This window comes from Dasypus novemcinctus, chromosome 18, assembly GCF_030445035.2.
Source record: "Dasypus novemcinctus isolate mDasNov1 chromosome 18, mDasNov1.1.hap2, whole genome shotgun sequence".
Taxonomy (NCBI): Eukaryota; Metazoa; Chordata; class Mammalia; order Cingulata; family Dasypodidae; genus Dasypus; species Dasypus novemcinctus.
This window is the reverse complement of record NC_080690.1, coordinates 15,309,723-15,334,210: the sequence shown is the minus strand read 5'-3', so window position 1 is coordinate 15,334,210 and position 24,488 is coordinate 15,309,723. Positions and strand designations below refer to the sequence as shown.

The 24,488-nt window shown below is 37.6% G+C and overlaps 1 protein-coding gene across 1 annotated transcript in view; it reads right to left on the bottom strand.

Moving 5' to 3' along the window:
- The window catches only part of GLG1 (golgi glycoprotein 1), a 167,601-nt gene that overhangs the window by 86,971 nt on the left and 56,142 nt on the right, over window positions 1-24,488 (bottom strand). Inside the window, exon 2 of the mRNA XM_071209077.1 lies at window positions 12,657-12,689. Coding sequence (XP_071065178.1) covers window positions 12,657-12,689 — 33 coding nt within the window. The remainder of the gene's footprint in view (window positions 1-12,656; window positions 12,690-24,488) is intronic.

The following is a 24,488-nucleotide window of genomic DNA, read 5'->3' as shown; positions in this document are numbered from 1 at the left end:
TTTGCTTAAGTAGCTGCGTCACGGATACTTCAGAATTTTCTAAGTGCAGGATCATGTCATCTGCAAACAGTTTTACATCCTCTTTTCCAATTTGGATTCCTTTAAGTTTTTTTTTCTTGTCTAATTGCCCCACCTAGAACTTCTAGTACAGTACTGAATAACAATGGTGGCACTGGGTATCCTTGTCTTGTTCTGGATCTTACAGGGAAATCTTTCAACCTTTCCCATTGAGTATGATGTTGGCTGTGGGTTTTCCATATATGCCTTTTATCATATTGCAGCATTTTCCTTCTATTCCTATCTTTTGAAGTGTTTTTATCAAAAAATGATGCTGGATTTTGTCAAATGCCTTTTCTGTGTTGATTGAGATTATTATGTGGGTTTTTTTCCTTCAATTTGTTAATGTGCTGTAATTACGTTGACTGATTTTTTTTTATGTTGAACCAGCTTTGCATACCTGGAATAAATCCCACCTGGTCATGATGCTTAAGTCTTTTGATATGCTTTTGGATTCGATTTGCAAGTATTTTGTTGAGAATTTTTGCATCTCTGTTCATTAGAGCGAGTGGTCTCTGTAATTTTCTTTTCTTGTAGTATCTTTACCTGGCCTTGGTATTAGGACGATGCTGGCTTCATAAAATGTGTTGAGTAACTTTCCCTCCTCTCCAATTTTTTAGAAGCTTTTAAACAGAATTGGTGTTAATTCTTTTTGAAATGCTTGGTAGAATTCATTTGTGAAGCCATCTGGTCCTGGGCTTTTCCTTGTTGGGAGATTTTTGATGACAGAATCAATCTCTTTAAATGTGACTGGTTTGTTAAGTTCTTATATTTCTTGTAGTGTCAGTGTAGATTGGTTGCGCATTTTTATGAATGTGTCCATTTCATCTAGGTTGTCTAGTTTGTTGGCATACAGTTTCAAACAATAACCTCTTTTTTTTTAATGTTACATTCAAAAAATATAAGGTCCCCATATACCTCCCACCCCCCTCACCCCACTCCTCCCCCCATAACAACCACCTCCTCCATTATCATGAGACATTCATTGCATTTGGTGAATACAGCTCTGAGCACCGCTGTACTTCATGGTCAATGGTCCACACCATAGCCCACATTCTCCCACAGACCACCCAGTGGGCCATGGGAGGACATACAATGTCTGGTAACTGTTATTGCAGCACCACCCAGGACAACTCCAACCCCCGAAAACACCTCCACATCACATTTCTTCCTCCCACTCCCTACCCCCAGCAGCCACCATGGCCACTTTCTCCACACCAATGCCACATTTTCTTCAATTACTAATCACAATAGTTCATGAATAGAATATCAGTAAGTCCACTCTAATCCATACTCTATTCCTCCATCCTGTGGACCCTAGAATGGCTGTGTCCACTAGACATCTATATCAAGACGGGGCTTAGATTCCACATGATGCTGGATGCAATTTTCCTACTTTCAGTTGTAGGCACTCTTGGCTCCCTTACAATAACCTCTTAATGATTCTTTTTAGTCTGTGGGGTCTGTTGTAACTCCCCCACTTTCATTTCTCATTGTATTTATCTGCATCTTCTCTTTTTGTTAGTCTAACTAGGGGATTGTCAATTTTATTGATCTTCTCAAAGAACCAGCTTTTAGTTTTGTAGATTTTCTCTGTTGTTTTTTTGTTCTCATTTATTTGTGTTCTAATCTTTATAATTTCTTTCTTTCTGCTTGCTTTGGGATTGGTTTGCTGTTCGTTTTCTATTCTCTAGTTGTTTAGTTAAATCTTTGAGTTTAGCACTTTCTTCTTTTTAAATATAGGCATTTAGGCTATAAATTTCCCTCTCAAGACTGCCTTCGCTGTATCTCGTAAGTTTTGATAAGTCATGTTCTCATTTTCATTTGTCTCAATATATTTACTGATTTCACTTGCAATTTCTTCTTTAACCTACTGATTATTTAGGAGTGCACTGTTCAGCCTCCACACATATGCGAATTTACTTTTTTCCTGTCTATTTCTGATTTCCAGTTTCATTCCATTATGATCTGAGAAGATGCTTTGTATAATTTCAATCTTTTTATATTTATTGAGAGCTGCATTGTGCCCTAACATGTGGTCTATCCTGGAGAAAGATCTATGGGCACCTGAGAAGAATGTATAACCTGAATTTGGATACCATGTTCTATACCTGTCTGTTAAGGTCTCATTCGTTTATCATATTGCTCAAGTTTGATTCCTTGTTTATCTTCTGTCTAGTTGTTCTATCTAATGATGTGAGTGAGGTGTTGAAATCTCCAACGATTATTATAGAGATGTCTATTTCTCCTTCAGTTTTCCCAGTTGGTCTCATGTATTATGAGGCACCCTTCTTTAGGTGCATAGATATTTAGGACTGTTTTTCCTTCCTGGTGGACTGTCCCTTTTATTAGCATACAATGGCCTTCTATATCTCTTACAACTTTTTTGCATTTAAAGTCTGTTTTGTTTAATATTAGTATAGCTGACCCTATTCTTTTTTAGTTATCACTTGCATGGAGTATCCTTTTTCAACCTTTCCCTTTCAGTCGTTTTGTATCCCTGGGTCTAAGGTGAGTTTCTTTTTTTTTTTTCCAAAGATTTATTTATTTCTCTCCACTTCCCCCTGCCCCATTGTCTGCTCTCTGTGTTCACTAACTGTGTGTTCTTCTGTGTCCACTTGCACCCTTGGTGGCACCAGGAAACTGTGTCTCTTTTTTTGTTGCATCATCTTGCTGTGTCAGCTCTCCGTATGTACAGCGCCACTCCTGGGCGGGCTGCGCTTTGTCCACACAGGGAGGCTCTCCTTGCAGGGCACAAACCTTGCATGTGGCACAAAGGGGGACCCCTGCGTGGCACGGCACTCCTTGTGCATGGCAGCTCTGCACGTGGGCCAGCTCACCACATGGGTCAGGAGGCCCTGGATATAGAACCCCAGACCCTCCATATGGTAGGCAGATGCTCTATCAGTTGAGCTACGTCCCCTTCCCTAAGGTGATTTTCTCGTAAGCAGTATATGGATGGCTCATGTTTTTTTTAATCCATTTTATCAGCCTGGATCTTTAGATTGGGGAGGTTTAATCCATTCACATTCAATGATCTTACTGTAAATGCATTATCTGCATCCACATTTTATTCTTTGTTTTTCATATGTCATATCATATCATATTTCTGTCTTTTTACTCTTGTTTATCCTTTCTGCTATTCTTCTTCTATACTCTCCTCCAAGACTTTCTTTTTCTTTCAGATTCTAAGGCTTCCTTTAATATTTCCTGCAAAGGTGGATTCTTTTTTGCAAACCCTCTTAGTTTCTGTTTGTGAATATTTTATACTCACCTTCATGTTTGAAGGACAATGGTGCTGGATAAAGAATTCTCAGCTGGCAGTTTTTCTCTTTCAGTATTCTAATTGTACCATACCACTGTCTTCTCACTTCCATGGTTTCTGAAGAGAAATCTGTGCTATGTCTTACTGGGCATCCCTTGTACGTGATGGTTTGTTTCTTCCTTGCTGCTTTGAGAATTTTCTCTTTATCTTTGACATCTGACATTCTGAGTAGTATGTGTCTTGGAGTATGTCTATTTGGATTTATTCTGATCGTGGTACAATGCACTTTTTAGACATGTAAGTTCATTTCTTTCATGAGAGATGGGAAATTTTCAAGCTATTATTTCCTCAAATACTCTTTCTGTCCCTTTTCCCTCCCTTCTCCTTCTGGAACTCCCATGATATGTATGTTGTTGCATTTTGTGTTGTCATTCAACTCTGAGCCTCTGCTCCATTATTTTCTTTCTTCAATTTTAGCTGTTCTGTCTTTGGTATCATTTATTCTTTCTTCTATCAAGTCTGATGTTGTATGTTTCTACTGTGGTTCCCCCTCCCCCCCTCCTGCCCTGCTGTTTTTACTGTCTGTGTTGTCTTCTCATTTTCTCTCCTCTAGGATTCACCGGGATTAGATCCTGGAGACCTCTGATGGGGAGAGAGGTTCCTTGTCAATTGCGCCACCTCAGTTCCTGGTTTCTGCTGCGCTTCACCTTAACTATTCCCTTGTCTCTCTTTTGATGCATCATCATCTTGCTGCGTGACTCACCTGTGTGGGGCACTCGCACACGCACTGGCTTGCCAAGCAGACACACTTTCTCTTCCTCTTTTTCACCAGGAGGCCTCAGGGATCAAACCCACGTCCTCCCATATGGTAGGCAGAAGCTCTATAACTTGGGCCACATCTGCTTCCCTCTAATGTGTTTTCTTATCTCACCTATCTTGTCTTTCATTTCCATAAGCTCTGTTACTTTTCTGTTCCAGATTTCAAATTCTTCTTTGTGCTTACTCATTGTCTTCTTGATGTTATTAATCTTTACCCTTGTTGCCTTTTAACGCATTAATTTGATTTTGAAAATTTCTGAGCATCTTGCTGATTACTTGTCTCAAACCCTGCATCTGTTCTGGGGCTTTGATATATTCCTTTTCTTGGGGCTTGTCTTCTGTTTTCTCAGTATGGCTCACAATTTTTTTGCAGATTTGTAGATACAGTTTACTCAGATGCTCAATTTCTTTCTCTTATGTAGGGATTTAGTTGCAGGAGGCTATGTGCTACCACTGCTCTTTGATACTTGACTCAACCTGAATTGTTAGGATTGTTCCTGCTACTTACTCAAAACTGGGCATTGGACCCAGTAATTGGTTGTAGGCTCAATTCATCGGGCCTTGTGGAGGAATGCTATTGAGGCCACAAAAAGCCTCTCCTACTTATTTTTAATTTTTTCACATGTACTTCCTTGGGCTGCCATAGATGGCACTCTTTGGGAGCTCTCAGTTCAATGCCTGGTCGGAGTGCATTTGTTGCAACACAGATGGGATAAATATGATAGCGTTCCCTGTCTGAAGGCTAGAAGCCTTGTAATTCAAACCTTATCTGAGACAGTTCTCCAGCCTTCTCTGGCAGCACCCTCCCTTTTCCTGGCTAGGAAATAATTCCAATCCCCTCTGAGCCCTCAACAATCAGTCCCAGCTAGTAGAGAAGGACATTGGGAGGGTCCTATGTCTTTAGCCCCTTGCAGACTCCCAAGGCTAACAATGGTGCAGCCCCACCCAGCATGAAGGGATGCTGGGACACAGCAGACCAAACTCATGGGTCAGGAGCTGAGTCAGCCTTAGGCTGCATCGCTCTCTCTCTCCTTTCCTGCAGTGGTAGATCCCTGGAGCCCCCTTTGTCTGTAAGCAGCAGGCCCAGAGGCCTGCAAATTCCAAAGTGTCTTTAGTGTAGGGGATGGAGCTGGCAGCAGCAGCTGGTTTCAAATCACAGTGCCGTTGTTACGATTTCCCTCCGTTGTCCCTCTCTCTCTGGGCAGTGTCCAGCCTCTGCCTGGTGTCCTAAACCCTGGAATATCTTTTTCCAGGTTATTTCAGCTTATCCTCTAGCTATTTTTCTAGAGAAGAGAGTCCAATGTCTTTCTGGTCCACCATCTTCTTGGAAGTCTTTTGTGAATCACATAGTACTTTTTAATTCATTTTTAAATGTTTGTTAACACTATATGAAAATATAATTTTTGTATGCTGACCTTGTATCTAGGGACCCTGCTAAATTCATTTATTAATTGATTGCTAATAGTTTATCTGTAAGTTCTTTTGCATTTTCTCATTATACAATCATGTCATCTGTAAATAACAATTAATTCTTTTCTTTTTAATTCTTACCTATTTATTTCTTTTTTCTTGCCTTACTGCATTGATTAGGATCTCTCTTATACAATGCTGAGGAGAAGTGATACTAACTCTGTCATGTTGCAAATATTGGGTAGAAAATTGTCAATAGCTCACGATTAAGTATGATGCTTGCTGTAGGTCTTTTTATAATCACCTTTTATCAAATTAAATAAATTCCTTTCTATAATGGGTGTTGAAATGAGAAATCTGAACACTAATTAGATAGTTGATGATGCTAAGAAATGTTATTTTTAGATACAATGGTACTGTGATTATGTTTTTAAAGTCTTTATCTTTTAGAGATATCAACTGAAATATTTACAGTGAAATGATATATAATCTAGGAGAAGTTGGTAGGGATATAAATGACTTAATGGGGGAAGTGGACTTGGCCCAGTGGTTAGGGCGTCCGTCTACCACATGGGAGGTCCGTGGTTCAAACCCTGGGTCTCCTTGACTCCTGTGGAGCTGGCCCATGTGCAGTGCTGATGCATGCAAGAAGTGCTGTGCCACGCAGGGGTGTCCCCCGCGTAGGGGAGCCCCACACACAAGGAGTGTGCCCTGTAAGGAGAGCCGCCCAGCGCGAAACAAAGTTCAGCCTGCCCAGGAATGGCACTGCACACACGGAGCTGACACAACAAGATGACGCAACAAAAAAACACAGATTCCCAGGCCAGAAGCGGACAAAAAAAACAAGAACACACAGCAAATGGACTCAGAGAACAGACAACTGGGGGGGACGGGGACAGAGAGAAATAAATAAAATAATTCTTAAAAAAAAAAAAGAATCTCTGAATTACAGACTCATGGTGTAGCTTCCCTTAGCTTTAAAAAAAAACAAAAAGACTTAATGGAAGTTGGCAGTGATAGGACTGATTATATTATCCTATTTACTTCTCAACTGAGACATAATTCACATATCATAAAATTCCTCATTTTAAGTGTACAACTCAGTGGTTTTTGGTACATTCACAAGGTTGTGTAACCAACACCACTAACTAATTCTACAACATTTTCATCACCCCAAAAAGAAACCTGATACTCATTAGTATTCTATTTCCCACTTTCCCTGGTAACCCTTAATCTACTTTCTATTTTTAATAGATTTGTCTGTTTTGGACATTTCATATAAACGGAATCATAAAACAAAAAGAGCCTTTGTATTTGCCTTCTTTCACTTAGCATAATGTTTTCAAGGCTCAACCATGTTGCAGCATTGATCAGTATCCCACTATACAGATATACTACAATTTGTTTATCCATTCATCAGTTGATGGACATTTGGGTTGTTTTCACTTTTCGGCTATTATGAGTAATGCTGCTATGAATATTGTGTACAAGTTTTTGTTTGAATATCTGTTTTCAATTATTTTAGGAATATACCTAGAAGTGGAATTGTTGAGTACATATGGTAACTGTGCTTAAGTTTTTAAGGAACTGACAATTTTCCAAAGAGGCTGTACTATTTTACATCCCCTCCAGCAATGTGTGCAAGGATTCCAATTTCTCTATATTCTTGCCAACACTTATTTTCTGTTTTGGTTACAGCCATCCTAGTGGGTATAAAGTGTTATCTCATTGTGATGTTTGTCTGCATTTCCTTAATGACTAACTACATTGAGCATTTTTCATGCGCTTATTGACCATTTGCATATCTTCTTTGGAGAAATGTCAGTTGAAATCTTTGGGCAATTTTTAAATTGGGTTCTTTTTTTTTTATTTGTTAAGTTTTAAGAGTGCTCTATATTTTCTGGATACTAGATCTTTATCAATCAAACATATGATTTGCAAATATTTTCTCTCATTCTATATGTTTATATTGTCCTTTGAAGCACCAAAGTTTTTTATTTTTATGAAATCCAATTTATTTTTCCTTTTCTTGCTTGTATGTTTTAGACAGCAAATCGAAAAAATGATTGCCCAATTTTAAGTCATAAAAATTTACTCCCATGTTTTCTTCAGGGTTTTATAGTTTTAGCTTTAAAATTTGGGCCTTTGATCTATTATGAGGTAATTTTTGTATATAGTGTGAGGTAAGGGTTCAACTCCATTCTCTGGCATGTGGATATATAGTTATTCCAATATCATTTATTGAAAAGACTGTTGTTTCCCTCTTGAATTGTCTTGGCATCCTTGGCAGAAACATAAGGCTTTATTTCTGAACTCTCAATCCTATTCCACTGCTGTATGTCTATTCTTATGCCAGTACCACACAATATTTTGATTACTGTAGTTTTGTAATAAGTTTCCCCACCCCTGTCCCGGGATGTCTCCCTTGTCTGTCCATTCACTGTCTCTGCTCATCTTCTTTAGGAGGCAGCAGGCACAGAACCCTGGACCTCCCATGTGGGAGTCAGGTACCCAACTGCTTGAGCCACATTCGTTCCCTGCTTGTGGCATCAGCTTTGTTGTGTCAGCTCACCTTCTTTACGAGGCACTGGAAACTGAACCTGGGACCTCCAACATGGGAGGCGGGTGCCCAACTGCTTGAGCCACATCCGCTCCCCTGTAATAAGTTTTGAAATTGAGAAATATGAGTCCTCTAACTTTTTCTTCTTTCTCAAGATTGTTTAGGCTATTTTGGATCTCTTGCATTTCAATATGAATTTAGGAATGGCTTGTCAATTTCTTTAAATAAGTCAGCTAGAATTATGATATGGATTTATTTTGGATTTGTAGATCGATTTGGGTAATACTGCCATTTTAACAATATTAAGTATTCCAACAGAGGCATATGGGATGTCTTTCCATTTATTCTGAATTTAACTTTACTTGACAATGTTTTTCAGTTTCCAGTGTACAAGCCTTGTAATTCTTTTGTTAAATTTATTCCTAAGTATTTTATTCTTTTTGATGCCATGAAATTGCTGTATTTTCAGATTATTCGTTGCTAGTGTAGAAGGATAAAACTGATTTCTGTACATTAATCTTAAATCCTGCAACCTTCTGCCTACTTTTGAAAGTTAAAGATTTGCATAATAAAGCTTAAAAATTAGTTTTGAATTTTATCAGATGCTTTTTAATGTATCTACTGAGATGATCACATGATTTTTCTCCTTATTATGATTCATTTTCAAATGCTAAATCAACCTCATATTCCAGGAATAAACCCAACATGGTCTTGCTGTATTTTCCTTTTTACATTTTACAGTATTCTGTTTGCTACTAAACTCTTCAGGAATTTTGCATCTATGGTTCATGCAAAAAAAGTATGGTTATACTTTTACTTTCTTGTTAGAGTCTTGTCAGGTAATATTAAGATTATGTTAGTCTCACAATGAGCAGGGCAATACTTCCATTTTTGCTAAGCTGTAGTTTCTAGGAATTTGACCATTATATCAACATTTTCAAATTTACTGGCCTAAAAAAATCACCTATTACATGAACACTCTGCAAAATGAAAAGCTGTTCAATTAAAGCATTTTTCTGTTGATTTTAATGGGAAAAATTATAATATATTCCATCCCAACTCAAGATACTCCATTTTTAGATAGAAAAAATATGTCAATTGATCAGTGAAAATAAGGTTAGATAATAAACAGCAATTTGACAGTAAGTAAATATAGCTCAATTGAAGTTTATTGAGAGGAGAGAGAAGACTTGCAAATGGTAATGTTTGGTAAAGGAGGAATATGAGGGAATCATTCTTTGGAAAGTAACAGATGACTGACTGAGGCAGACATTTAGTATCAGTATGAAGATACATTTTGTAATAACTTTCTTTTTGCTGAGACTTTGACACTCACAAGGACCTCCTGATGTAGAAGCCTTAGTGTTGTATCTATAGAAGCAGACTCTTTGGGATTTTAAAAAATGCACTTTCAGGACATGTAGAAATATTATACATGCATGGCACAATGAAGAGTGATAGAAGGTACAACCTCTTTGTTTGTCTGCCATAAGCAAAGTAAAATATTCTGTGTTCATAAAAAATGGTGTACGATTCAAATTTGCTCCATATGATAGACTGACTAGCGTTGAGTAAGTTGGTGAGTACACTTTGCCTGAAACAGTTACATCAAAATATCACCTCTTAAGCCATGTTTAGTATTTTGGGTAAAAAAGTATGAATAAATTAAATGAATAAAAGAGTTATCTGAAAAGAGGTATCAACTTTAATGAGTTGTAATGGCTAAATACCATTAACTAGTCAGTCAGTATGTGAGATAAATCTGTATCCTGATTATGCATCTTTAATATACTTAAGTAACCAACTTGAGTTGATATTATATACTTCATGTACGACAGAAGGATCTTCCAAAAAGTCCATTTATATCCCCTCATCTATTACGGTATTGTCATGTATTTTACTCTCTATATTAAAAACTGCAAAGTATATTAATTATTGTTTTGATTAAGTCAACTGACTTTTAAATACATTAATAAAAGAAAAGATACTCATTATTTATCCATATATTTACATTTCCCAATGCTGTTTGTTTTTTCTGTGTTTTCTTCTGGGATCATATTCTTTCTGCCAAAGAACTTATTATTTCTCACAATGCAGGAGTGCAGGAAATAAATACTGTCAGCTTTTGCTTGTCTGAAAAAGTCTATTTTACTTTCATTTTTAAGGATATTTTCACAGGGTATAGAATTATATGTTGGCATTTTCTTTCAGCATTTTAAATTTGTTGTTCCATTGCCATCTAGCTTCCAATAATTGCTTTTCTGAGAAGTGAGCCATCATTCTTTCATTCCTCCTCAAGGGAATGTATTTTTTCCCCTCTGTTGGCTTTTTAGATTTTTCCCTTATTCTACGTTTTCAGCAGTTTGTCTATAATATGTATAAGAGTTTTACTTTGTATCGATGTCTCAGGGTTCACTATGTTTACTGAATTTATGAATTTGTGGGTTGTCTCTCATCAGATAAGGAAAAATTATTATTGTTATATTTCTTGAAATATTTCTTTCTTTCTACCCAGTTGTCTGCTCTCTGTGTCCATTTACTGTGTGTTCTTCTGTGACCGCTTCTATCCTTACAGCAGCACTGGGAATTTGTGTTTCTTTTTGTTGCGTCATCTTGTTGTTGTGTCAGCTCTCCGTGTGTGCAGCACCATTCTTAGGCAGGCTACACTTTCTTTCGTGCTGGGTGGCTCTCCTTACGGGGCGCACTCCTTGCATGTGGGGCTCCCCTAAGTGGGGGACACCCCTACATGGCAAGGCACTCCTTGCGCACATCAATGCTGCGCATGGGCCAGCTCCACACAGGTCAAGGAGGCCCGGGGTTTGAACCACGGACCTCTCACGTGGTAGGCAGACGCCCTATCCATTGTGCCAAGTCCGCTTCCCCAATAAATTCTTAATGTCAGAAATTCTATTTCATGGTTCTAAAACATCTATTTGATTTTCTTAATAGATTCTAATTCTCTGTTGAAATACTTAACCTTTTTAATCCATTTTGTCTATCTTTTACTCTATTTTATTAAAAATATTAATCACAGTCATTTTGTAAAGGAGCTCTGGATTATATTACTATCTAAAGAGTGCTAACTTTTCTTACATAGACTTTTCATCAATTCTCTTGTATCTTATTTTCAGCATATCATATTCTTCCTATTCCCTAGCCCTTTGAGGGTTCTAAGGCACAAATCAGCTTCTGTGTTTTTCCTATACAATATTCAATGTATTGATGAATATAAACATCCTTTTATAGATACATCTGAACACACTCCTTTATATGTATTATGTATATATAAATTTCTAGAAGTTGAAATTCTGGGTCAAGGTATACCTGTGTTTTCAGGTAGTTGCTTTATAAAGAGTTTTTTCTTATTTACATTCCTGCCAATAAGCTGCTCAGAGTTCAGCAAACTTTTCATGCAAAGGGCTAGAAAGCAAAGCAGGCCATATAGTCTGCTGTTGTAGTGTGAAAGCAGCAACAGCAAGTATATAAACAAATGGGTGTAGAAGTATCCAAATAAAACTATTTTTTCTTTTCCTGTGAATAGTGTGCCCACATCTGTTGTGTGTTTATTAAAAGCACTTTCTGTTAAAGAATGTAGTCCTTTTTCATCTGATATTGCAAATATTTTTGCATTATTTACATTACTTTTGGGCGGACAGAGTTTTGTGGGTTTTTTTAATGCTTTTTTTCAAATACAATCAGATTTTTAAAATCTTTTTCTTTATATTTTTGGGGGACTGTGTCATGTTTAGAAGGGCCTTCTCTGTTAGTTTTTTCCTCTAGTACTCTTGTGGTTTTATTTCGTACTTTTAATCTCTGACCTATCTAGAGCTTCTTTAGAATAAGCAATTAACCTAAACAGTTACCCTGCCTCTCTATTCTGGCAGTCTCCGACCAATCTACATTGTTGACAAAGTAATTTCTTTCAGTACTGCTAGATGTATACCTTTTCCTCTCAAGCCTGCTCAAGTATCATCTCCTCTATTAAGTCTTTCCTGACATCAACCCTCTGGGCAAAATTCAATTTTGAGTCCCCACTATACTCAGTACAGACTTCTGTCAAAGCACCCAATACATTTTACACAGATTTGATTTCACATCAACATATTAAAAATAATTAATTTCTGAGTTATTATCTGCTAACTACAACATACATATCTATCTTCAAGGTATCTGCATGTCTCTAGTTTCTACCACTGTGCTTGGCACACAGTAAGACATATGTTTGATAGCTAAAAGAAAGAATTTTTAAAAATAGAATTCTGAAGTTTTAAACTTGATAAGCAGAGAATTAATTATTTTTATATGGTAGTTATAACTGAAGCGAAATATGAGCCTAAGTATACAAATATTAACTCTAATCTTCTGGTTCCTATAATGGATGAGTATTCATAGATTTCATCTTGGTGCTTAAAGTTTATCATCCTTGTTAAGATTAAGAGAATCTAAGAAAACATAATGCTTGCCAGAACCACAGAAAAAGCACCTCAAAATCTGTCATCATATATATAAAGCACATATGGTGAATTACACAAAATCCATACTTACATGATTGCAGTCCGAAGAAATTTCATTCTCAGGCTAGAAGGGAGAAAAGAAAAAAAAAAAAAAGAGATGATGTTAAAAAAGAACACAACATAAAGCCTTTCAAGTTTTCAAACACCACCAAAATCAATATAAAACAAGTAATTTGGATATTCAACTAAATATACTTCTTCAATATAAGGGGTAAACTGAACCTCACATATCTTTTAAATTGCTAGGGAAAATATATCAGAAAGGTAGGTGATACTTCATTTCTTTCCAATCAGTGGTATAACCTAGCAATAGAGAGATTGGAGAAAGAACGAACTACAGAGACTAAGTATTCATGACACGAGGATCCTTACATGACATTTTATAATTCTGAATGCTAAAGAGGATCAAGCACAATACAGGCATCTTTTCTTTAAAGAAAGTTAGATATCTGAATAATCAGGTTTACTAAGGAGTACAGAGAAAGGCCATATCGATGACATAAAAATTAGTCTAATGTTACCATTAAGGAAAGCTGGGTGATAGTTTTGTAATTTCTTGTGACTCTGTAATTATTTTCTATTTAAAAGTTTTTAAAAGTAGTTGGACATTATTACCCCCACCCCATGAATACTGCTTTGTAATGCCAGGAAATGAAATGAACTTTCATTTGGATGATGAAAAACGTGGACTAGGTTTTGTCTAATAATTTTGCCTAGTTTTGTAATACACATCCATCCCCTTTAGTTTCTTTGTGTATATCTTTAAAGGAGATAAAAATACAATAATACATGGGGAGCTAATGTAGCTCAAGTGGTTAGTGCCTGTTTCCCAAGTATGAGGTCCCAGGTTTGTTTCCTAACACCTTCTAAATAAGTAATAAATAAATAAATAACCACAACAATAATAAAAAGTACCATTTCTTTTGAGATTCCACAGTATTTCAATCTGTTTAAATGACATAAGGACTGTATGCCTTATATTAGATATCAATTTAGATACTAAAAGGTGATATTTTCAAAACAAAAAGTTGTCTTTTATTCAGGAATAAAGATAAGGCAATTTAACAAAATATTAACAAAGGAGAGCAGCCACACCTAGTGTCACTTTTTTTTCCCTTAGTATTACTTCTTGAAGAAAAAGATTTCTAGGTAATTATTAATCCTATTGCAGAATTTAGTAGGTAGCAACACCAATATGCAATCTCATTTTCATATTTAGTTATAAAATACTTCAAAACTGACTTTAATTAGGTTGCTAGGTAATAGTAAGATTGTAACATACCACTTTTGAACTTTTGTCTACTTGGATAACAGGTATTTTAGTGTAAGATGCCTTTCTCAATCTCAGAAATCAGTCTATCCATATTAATGTAGTTAAACATTGTTCCCCTCCACTTCAATTCTAAGTGCTTAACCTATATCTCTTAAGAGTTTATCAATAAAAATGCTTTATTTTTATTTTATTTAATCAGTTCTCTACTCTATCTCCTTTTAATCTATCCCTTAAATGTTTCCAATCATTCAGTAATTCTAGTTCTTTCTCAATCAAGACACTGAAGGCAATTTATATTGATATCTTCTCTACTTGTACTCATTCTACTGAACAACAGCTTGTATTAAAGGGGGCATTCATGAAAGAAATTCAGAGCTTTGGAGAATTTTCAAAATAACATTGTCAGGGGAAGTGGATGTGGCTTAAGCAATTGAGCTCCCACCTACCACACGGGACGCCCCAGGTTTGCTTCCCAGTGCATCCTGGAGAAGACAAGCAAGGCACCGAGCTGGCACAACAAGATGACACAACCAGGAGACATAAAGAGGAAACATAATGAGAGACACAACAAAGCAGGGAACAGAGGTGGCTCAAGTGATTGATTGCCTCTCTCCCACATGGGAGGTCCCAGGTTCAGTTCCAGTGCCTCCTAGAGAGAAGACAAGAGAGCACACAGCGAATAGACACAGAGAACAGACAGCATATGCAAACAAGGGGCAGGGTAGAATAAGTAAATCTTTTTTAAAAAAATTATAATTGGTAATAGCTACAACCTAATACTAGAGTGAATTATATTACTAAGTACAGAGTATTATATCCACTGAGATACAAATGAACTGCATTTGAAGACCAGTGTTTTGGGTTTTCATCTCTTTTTTTGCCTTGATTTGCATTAGACCTTAGAATGTCTTATATTTTTCTTCCTAGATATTAATTTCTCTACCCAGAAAGAGAAGATGAAGAAACAGAATACCAGAAGATCAAGGTTATGACGTTAGGTCTTTATCATTGGTAGAACCAAAGAGGTATGAAGAATTTCTAAGTGCAATTGCACATAATTAATTTCAGGAATTTAAAAGTATCCTCAGCATCAAAGAACATAGTAGTGGTTCAGAGGAACAGAAAAAAGACCTGCAAAATGTAAAATACAAAGTAGTATCCCCAAAGAGTAGGAACATCAACAGTGCCAATATAAACTAACTCCAGAGAAAGCACACACATACACAAAATGCTACGGTTTAGCATTCAGCCACTGACAGAGGACTAAAGGATAGAAATCTCAGAGAACAAAAAGAGATGGAGGTGGTGCTAACACAAATATAATTCTCAGATTATAACATTCTTGTGATGTCCCTATCAAATCACCCCATCAGATATAGTATATTTATTTCTATAAATGTAAAACTGTAAATGTAGATAGGCTTGATTATCTCTAATCTTAAAAGATGAATAACACAGAAAATAAACAAGAATTACTAAGGTAGAATAAGGCTGAAGGAATTTTTTCATTTTGTTAACAATCGGTGAAATAATACTCTAAAATTACCTCCAAGAAACGAATCAGAAGTATATATTAAATAATGATATATTCAAAATTGTGGTAGGCATTATTGGAGAAGACAAAAGAGCCATAGAAAAATGGTGAAATCAAACAAGAATAAGAATTAGAGGCATGATCTCCAAAGAGGAGGAATACAAATTAGATGATCTCCAGGGTTTGAGAAGAAAATTTTAAAAATCCTGCTTGTTAAAAGTTCCTCCCTATAATTCATATTGAATGTGTTTTTATAATATATATGATTATTGAAATAGTTACTATTTTATGAATAAATATACCTACTGGGGGTATGCATAATAATTTCTTCAAATGATAAGAGGAACATCATCAAGATGGAGGATTACGTGCTGAAACCCTTTTTCTAACCAGTTTAGGGGTCCTATCCATCTCCCATCCTTTCAAATCAGAGGTAAAGTGCGGGAAGCATCAAATTAGAAGCTGAGCTTTGCCACATTATTAGCTGCTCTCTACCACTTTGGAGATAGAAAACTGGATTTCCATAATAAGGGTATCATATCACCATTAGCCTCAAGTGTTTACTTATTGGAAATAAATAACTGTCCTCTTACAAAGGAAAAGTGACAGAAGAAAACTATAAAGAGGCTCATAAATAGTTTTCCAGTAATTTAATTATCAAATTTTGTGCAAGAAACTGCTGAAATTGCATATACTAATACCAATAAAGAAACGATTATAAATAGAGGAAAAACAAAAGTATGTCCCCAAGAAAAGCAGTGGCCAAAACAGAGAAGGAACGCAGTTAAGGTTGAATGAATGATACAGGGAACAAAGGCAATAACACAGTAAAGAATATTAGCATTGAGTATTGGGGAGACACCTGCCTGACTCCAATAAAGGATGTGACAGGGGTAGTAGGAAATAGTAAAAGCTATGAACAGAGCTTGGTGCTACATTTATTTCTTACATGTCAGACTGCAAATAAGTAGTATCATGTCCAGTTTTATAGATGAAGATACTGAAGCACAGAGAAGCTGAATAACCTGACCAAAGGCACAATGCTGAAAGATGATAAAACTGGGGTTTAAATAACAATAATAAATGGCTGCAGGGGCGGAAGACTTGGCCCAGTGGTTAGGGCGTCCGTCTACATGGGAGGTCTGCGGTCCAAACCCCGGGCCTCCTTGACCCGTATGGAGCTGGCCCATGCGCAGCGCTGATGCACGCAAGGAGTGCCCTGCCATGCAGGGGTGTTCCCCGCGTAGGGGAGCCCCACGCGCAAGGAGTGCACCCCATAAGGAGAGCCACCCAGCGTGAAAGAAAGTGCAGCCTGCCCAGGAATGGTGCCGCACACAGAGATGACATAACAAGATGACACAACAAAAAGAAACACAGATTCCCGTGCCACTGACAACAACAGAAACTGTCAAAGATGACGCAGCAAATAGACACAGAGAACAGACAACCAGGGTGGGGGGTGGGAAGGGGAGAGAAATAAATAAATAAAAAATAAATAAAAATAAAAATAAATAAATGGCTGTGAATGGCCACATAATGTTTTCCACTTGATGCCTCCCAAAAAAGGCTGGGTACCATTAAGGGTAGGGGGCAGTTTAGGAGGAGTATGAAGGGAGACAGGATGACTAACAAAACTAGTGTTTGGGGTAATTTGCCCAGGAGCTATATGATGGGTTTATATATAAGCAGTCCAGGTAAGAAAATGATGAGTAATTAGGTAAACACAATTGGATTATCCCTTGAATAACAAGAGCAAGCTATAAAACTCGGCTTGGTTCATCTGGGTTTCCTAAATCAATGACTTAAACATTTTGGATATTGTACCTTAACTTTCCTAGTTGGGTAACCCAAAGCTGAAATCGTTGATGTTAAGGCTAAAGCCCATAACCCTTCCCATAAGCTCTATAAATTCAAAGATGGGTTTAAGGAAAGGAAAAGTATGGTGGAAAAAGAACAGTGGACTAAGAGAAGTATTCAGCTTATTATCTAGCTGTGTAATTTTAGATGTGTCCCTTAACTTCTTCAGACGTCAGAAAGCAGCTTTCAACCAGAATGGGGCTTTCTTCCAGTGATCCATAAATAGGCTTTAGGAGCAAAGATCTTGAAATTGACTGCAAACTTTGGTGTGTAAGAGTATTTTTTGAGGAGACAATCCACAGCTGTCATCATAATCTCAGAAAGATGCATAAGACAAGAAAGAAAAAAATTAAGCAGCATTGGTCTAAGATGGCTGAGATTCTTTCCAGCTTTATGATTCTATAAAATCTGGGATATGGAATATAAAAATAGAATTATTACATTTCAAAATTTTCAGTGAAAGTAATCTGCATATTATTATGTTTTCTTAGAGTTTCGTCGTCATTATTCTCTCATGGTCAAAGTCACAACAAACAGGTTTCAAAATAAACTACTGAAAAGCTTGAGCCTGAATGTTCTCAATTAGCAGCCCTCACATTCACTTAGGATGGTTTTTACAGAAAGTCTAAGTCTGGACATTATGATTTCCCCAAGATGAACAGGGTGAGTTAATGAGTTTGGCAGGAGAAATTAAAGGATTCACAAAACTAACATGGAAATTGTCACAGTTTCTGAAACAGAAATGTTTGGGAGTTAGATGGTTTCTAAAATTTGAACATTCTACAGTCTCATAAACTGAAGCTGAACTACCCACCAGATCACACAAAAGAACAGGTTCCTTTTTCTAATACAACTGGTCCTAAATTAAGCAACAATAGACTGTTTACAAAGCACCTGGGAGAAAACAAAAATATTCCAACATTTTCAGTGCTTTTATGGCCTTGCAAAAATTTGAAGTCTGGGCAAAAACCTAGATGCCTCCCCTTCTGATTAGAAACATTCTGCCACAATAGTAAGTAAATTCCTGTTCTGGGAGTTTACTCATTTAGAACCCCAAAAACTTCCGATTATATGAGTTACCATTTAGTAACTTGGCCTAAGAGGTCCTCAGAAAAAAGAGAACTGAATATAATATAGTTGGTAATGGTAGTTAAATAAACCCAGTCTGGTAACCCTCAGATTCACAACTACTTTTAGTCTGACTCAATCAGAATTTCTTTTTCTTATTTGTCCCGGGGATAGCTGCTGGGTATTCTTTTACCAAAAGGATAGTGACCAGCATAGGCTTTATGCCCTCCAAAAATGCTCTGGCTCACTAAAGAGTTATCTGTTTGTATGGTTCTTTAACATTCACTCATCCTTTCAACAAAGTCGTACTGTTTGGGTACAGTGCGAGATGAGGATGCTGGCTCTCAAGTAAATTACGGTGTGGTAGAGGAGAGAAAACTTGAGTCCACACCTAATCAGAACATAAGGCTGAATATGGCTGATATTTTAAAGAAGGAAAAAATTACCTCCAGCCCACGAACAGAGTGATTGAATGGAAATCAGAGGCTGTTTCATGGAGGAGGGAACATTTAAATTGAGCCTTGAAAGGAAGTTATGATTTGCTTATGTGATGCTGTGTGTATACTGGGGCAGATGGGGGTGAGGGGAGAGTAGTGCAGAGGACAGAGGCTTGAGTGGGAAAGTGATGAATCCTTTGGTGACCATCTTAGGCTTATATATTTGCCATCTCCTAATATGTGGTGGGATGGCAGAATTACAAATGTTTAATAAAAATTCCAATATTGATCCAATAATTACATTCTGTAGCCCAAATTAACAAAATGCAGTATAGAATGGTGAATGCTTTATTTATTATTCTTAATTGTGTACTTCCTCAGTGGGTGGTGGGATAACAGCTGGTAGGTATTACATAGTTACTCACTTCTATTGTAATATATTAAGTTTTAAAGGGGTAAAGATAGATAGGCAAGACTCCACAAACAAATTGGGGCCCGTTTATCTTAGAGTTCTTGGATAGTCTCAAATATAATGTAAAGCTGTAAGGAGGGCTATGTTGAGGTCAAGACTTGCTTGTCTGGTACCTTTAAAATGAAAATCTCCTCAATACCCTTTAATTCTAATAAAGTAAAAGGGTATAAATATTTACAGTGGAATTCAGTGGATTCAGGTAACATACTTACTCAAAGTAAGTAATGGGCAGGGTTTCCATACACTGAAAATAGGAAAACATAAAACAATTAGGAAACTTATGCAAAATCTTTGCCAATTTTTTTTCCTATTTTACGATTATGAATTAGAAATGAGGTACCCACAAACTGTAGGACTCAAGTCACCCTCAATGAAATATTTAAAGATCTTTTTTCCCCACAATTAAAGTTCAGCCAACCTTTTTATCTACTTTCCATTTGGACCACCCATATTCAGGAAACGCAGGATTTTATAATGACAAGAGTTGTGTTTTTTCTTGACAAGAGTTTTCAAATCTGATTATGACCTTGCAAAGACTCTCTACCTTATTTCCCCATTGTGAATCAGTTACTCTCAGGAAATCATCCTCAGAGCCTACTATCAGCAAGGAGGAAATAAAAAGTTTATGCACATCACCCATTTTTTTTCTCCCCAGGAAAAGACTTGGAAATCTAAAAACTGGTTTGGTACTCATGATGGGCATTTTCTCCTAATTTATGGAGGAAAGAAATGGAGTCAGGCACTGTATCAAATGGTTGGCCAGATTCTACTTTAGTATCCTGGGGAAGAATCCTGTGCAGGTCTATCAGCTTGGCTCTCAGATATGGCAAGCAGACAGCTAGCTGTAAAGGGACAGAAGGCTTTGTTTCATTGCCCAGTTGACAGGATAAAGTCAGTTTTGGTGTCCATGTTTCAAGTATAGCACCCAGGCCATCCACCGTCACTGATTCTAAAGTGGCTAACATTGGGAAGTGAATTTGTGTCAACTGATAGAGCATCCGCCTACCACATAGGAGGTCCAGGGTTCAAACCCAGGGATTCCTGGCCCGTGTGGTGAGCTGGCCCACACGCAGTGCTGATGTGCTCAAGGAGTACCCTGCCATGCAGAGGTATCCCCTGTGTGGGGGAGTCCCCCGCACATGGAGTGCACCCCTCAAGGAGAGCTGCCCCACATAAAAAAAGTGCAGCCTGCCCAGGAGTGGCACTGCACACATGGGAGAGCAGACACAACAAGATGACACAACAAAAAGAAACACAGATTCCCGTGCTGCTGACAACAACAGAAGCGGACAAAAGAAGACGACACAGCAAATGGACATAGAGAACAGACAACCGGGGCAGGGGGGAAGGGGAGAGAAATAAATAAATAAATCTGTAAAAAAAGAAAATTTTAAAAAATCAATTGCCATTTAAAAAAAAATACTTTGCCCAATCCCAATTACCTCCCCTCCTTGAAAGACCCTTTAAAACTACTTGACCCCAAACCTCAAAGCCATTTAAACATCCTACCTTAGACTTCCTCCTGTCAAAGTGGTAGGTGTTCTCCTTTACGCAGTTATGGTCTAATAAATTTAGCTTTGCTTTATCAACAGAGTGGTAAAATTAGGTGAGTTTATTGGGGCTTATGCCAACTGATCTTTCAAGACCCAGCTCAAAGGAGGAACACATGGCTGAACTGGGAAAAACTCAAGTTGATACATTCTAAAAACTGAACATTTCAGGGTTATTTACAAATATCAGTGATAAACATAAAATCTGATAAAATTTTCAAAAGTTCGCACATTTCTTCTCACCTAGATCAACATCACTCTAGAGTTGGTAGAAGAAGGTACTAATTATACTTCAATAATCAATAATTACCACTATATTTAACTTTGAATGATGAAACAGTAGAAAATACACACTTAAATTGGGAAATTGTTAAATCAATGAAATCATTAATAAACATACACTATTTCACAAGACTTATCCATAATCTTCAAATCACACCTATGCCTTATGAAGTGGCAATTTTCTATTATAAAATTAATTGATTTTGAATCCCAAGTGCAAAACAACAAAGACTGGGAAGGATTATTTATGTGATACTCCAACTAAGCCAATGATAACTACATGACTTATATATAATTCCCAGTGATTCAGTTAGAAGAGGTGAGAAATTGAATAAAAAGCAAGACTAATTTTACTACAACTCATTGCAAATCTAATATGATGCCCTAAAAACAGATGACTACCTTTCTGAGGAAGGGGAAATATTGTTATAGAAATGATTAGGACAAGTGAAAGGAAATTAGGCAGAAGAATTGCAGGTCCTTTGAGAATTATTAGAATTATTATTTTATTATTTGTAATTGTTTTAAAAACACATCATAAAGCCCAGATACACCAAGATGGCAGCAGAGTAAGGAGCTCCTAGAGTCAGTTTCTGCTACAGGGCAGTTAGCAAATACCCAGAGCTCTCTGGAGCTAGCTGAAGCACCTGTTTGGGGGCTCCAGGAGACCAGAAGAGCATCCTGCAACATCTTTGAAGGAATGGAAGGAGGCTGCCCATCTGCAGAGAAGACTTGTAAGTAGAGCACTCCACGTCCCGGAGGCCAGTGCCCATCCTCCATTGGAGGCACAAGCCGCCTGGAGAACTTCCAATTCCAGTCACAGAAAAGCTCCTGAAAAAGGAGGAGGAAGAGACAGGTGGGCACCAACTTCAACTACTGATGAGTAAAATTCAGTGGGCTACAGTATAATTCGGAGAACAGCTAAAGTTTGAGCCTGTCCAAGTCAGAAAGAGGCCAGAGGCCACCATCTTAACTCCGCACCTGGCACAAGGGAAGTGGGGCGTACTGAAAACCACAGTGCTGTTGGGGACCGGCTTCTTTCCATCCAGGTCAGATTACAGGTCTAGCCTAAGACACAGTGCCACCTCCAACAGGGAGGAAGCTGCAGGAACCTGTGCCAACCTCTCCAGGAAGTTGCCAGCCAAGCCATGGAGGCCAGTGATTGTCCTACTCTGGTAGCGCAAGCCGCCCCAGGAGCTATTCTGTGACTGGAATTGGAAGCTCCATTTCCCAAAAACAGGGGAGGAAGAGATAGTTGGCTACCAATTTCAGCTACTGATTGGTATGCTCAGATGGCTAAGGAATAACCCTAGGAACAGCTGGAGTGTGAATTTGTTCAAGTCGGAAAAAGGCTGGTGGCCGCCATTTTGGCTCCACCCCCAGCCTGAAGGGAAGCCGGCCTGACCAAATATCACAGTCACAGCAGGAACTGGTTTCTTTCATCCAGATCAGCCTACAGCCCTAGCCTAGGCTTCAGTCCCACCTCTGGCAGGGAGGAGGCTGGCTAGCTCAGCACCACTCTATCCAGGTAACTGAGGGTACCTTTGGCTGGCACAAACTGAATAATTAAAAGTCTACTGGGGGGGGGAGTGGATTTGGCCCAACGGATAGGGCGTCCACCTACCACATGAGAGGTCCATGGTTCAAACCCAGGGCCTCCTGACCTGTGTGATGAGCTGGTCCACACACAGTGCTGATGGGTGCAAGGAGTGCCATGCCACGCAGGGTCTCCCTCATATAGGGGAGCCCCACATGCAAGGAGTGTGCCCTGTAAGGAGAGCCGCCCAGCACAAAAAAAGTGCAGCCTGTCCAGGAATGGCACCACACACAGGGAGAGCTGACACAGCAAGATGATGCCGCAAAAAAAGAAACAGATTTCCAGTGCTGCTAACAAGAATGCAAGCAGACGCAGAAGAACTCACAGGGAATGGACAGAGAGAGCAGACAACTGGTGGTGGGGTGAAGGGGAGAGAAATAAATAAATAAATCTTAAAAACAAAAACAAAACAAAATTCCACTATAAGTGTTAAGTCACCTCCTCACCCTTTTTCCTGTTTTGCTAATAGCTTTTTAAATGTAATTATACTCTCTAAAATCTCAGAAAAATTTTTTTTTCCCAGGATGACTAACCACATTTGCCTTAGAATTTAAGATTAAGCAGATCTGGCTTACATAATTAATTGCCACCAAAATAGATCAGACACAACAGTGTCTTGCATCTATGTATTAGCTTAATGCTATAATTTCCATTCATGACAAAATTCAAAATTTTTTTCTTAGTTGGGTTTCTTTTTCGATAGTAAGGAAAGCAACTCACTGGGTAAGGCTATGAAAGTATTAATTCCAATTCCTAGTCTATAAGTTAACTTATACTGTAATTTGGGAAAAGCTGACTGTAATTCCATCCTCTACAATGAGAATCCTCTGAATTTGGGCTATGATAAAAAGAGAAAACCATATTTTTTCAAAACCTTTTATCCACAAAAAATAGAGCCCTATCTTCCTGAAACTTTCTGACAACTCTGACAATATTATCAAATCACAACAGTTTAGATCTGTGGAGAAGCTCTACCCCAAAATAGAAGGATCTTTTCAAACTGTTATTTATAGTTTATTTTGAATTAATATTGTTTTATAACTTCTGCAATTATTTTGTGAATAACACTTTCAAATTATATTGTGATTTTTTGGTAAAAATACTAATTTGTTAAAAGTAAATCTCTACAGATTATTGTTGATCAAACTATACAGCATACTTTATATCACTTTAATTTAGGTTGAGTCTTTATTGCATCTTTCACACTGATAAAAATATTCTCTCTAGTGTAAAAAAATGTTTGGTGGGATTTATAATCACTAAAATTATAGGTGCCTGCACCAAGCAAGCTGGAAATCCTTACCATAGGTATCTAAGCATGCATTCTAATTAAAAAAAAAAAAAAATTGAGAGAAATGCCTTCTTTATTAAAATTCAGGGCAATTCTCAGCTTGCAAAGTAAAATTCAGTACACAGGTACAGAGAGCAAAAGTAGTGTCTATTAGATGATCAGTTCTCAATGACAGTACATTTGAAAATGTAAGGGCCATTTTCGTTAATAACAATGACTTGGGGAGCATTACTGGCATTTAGAGGGCAATGTTTGAACAATGATTTATTGCTTCTAGAACAGTAAAACTGCTATGCACTTACATTTAATTGAAGCTGCCTCTATCTTATTGGGTCAAACATTCAACTTTTACATCAATATAAAAAATATGAAAAGGGTCTAAGTATGCTAAATGGTCTTCAATGAACAGAAGAGTACCATACATGCAGAAACAGATCTGCCAAAAGACAAAAGCATTCCTGCTGAGTAACACTGGCTTCACCATGTTTTTCTATTAGCACCT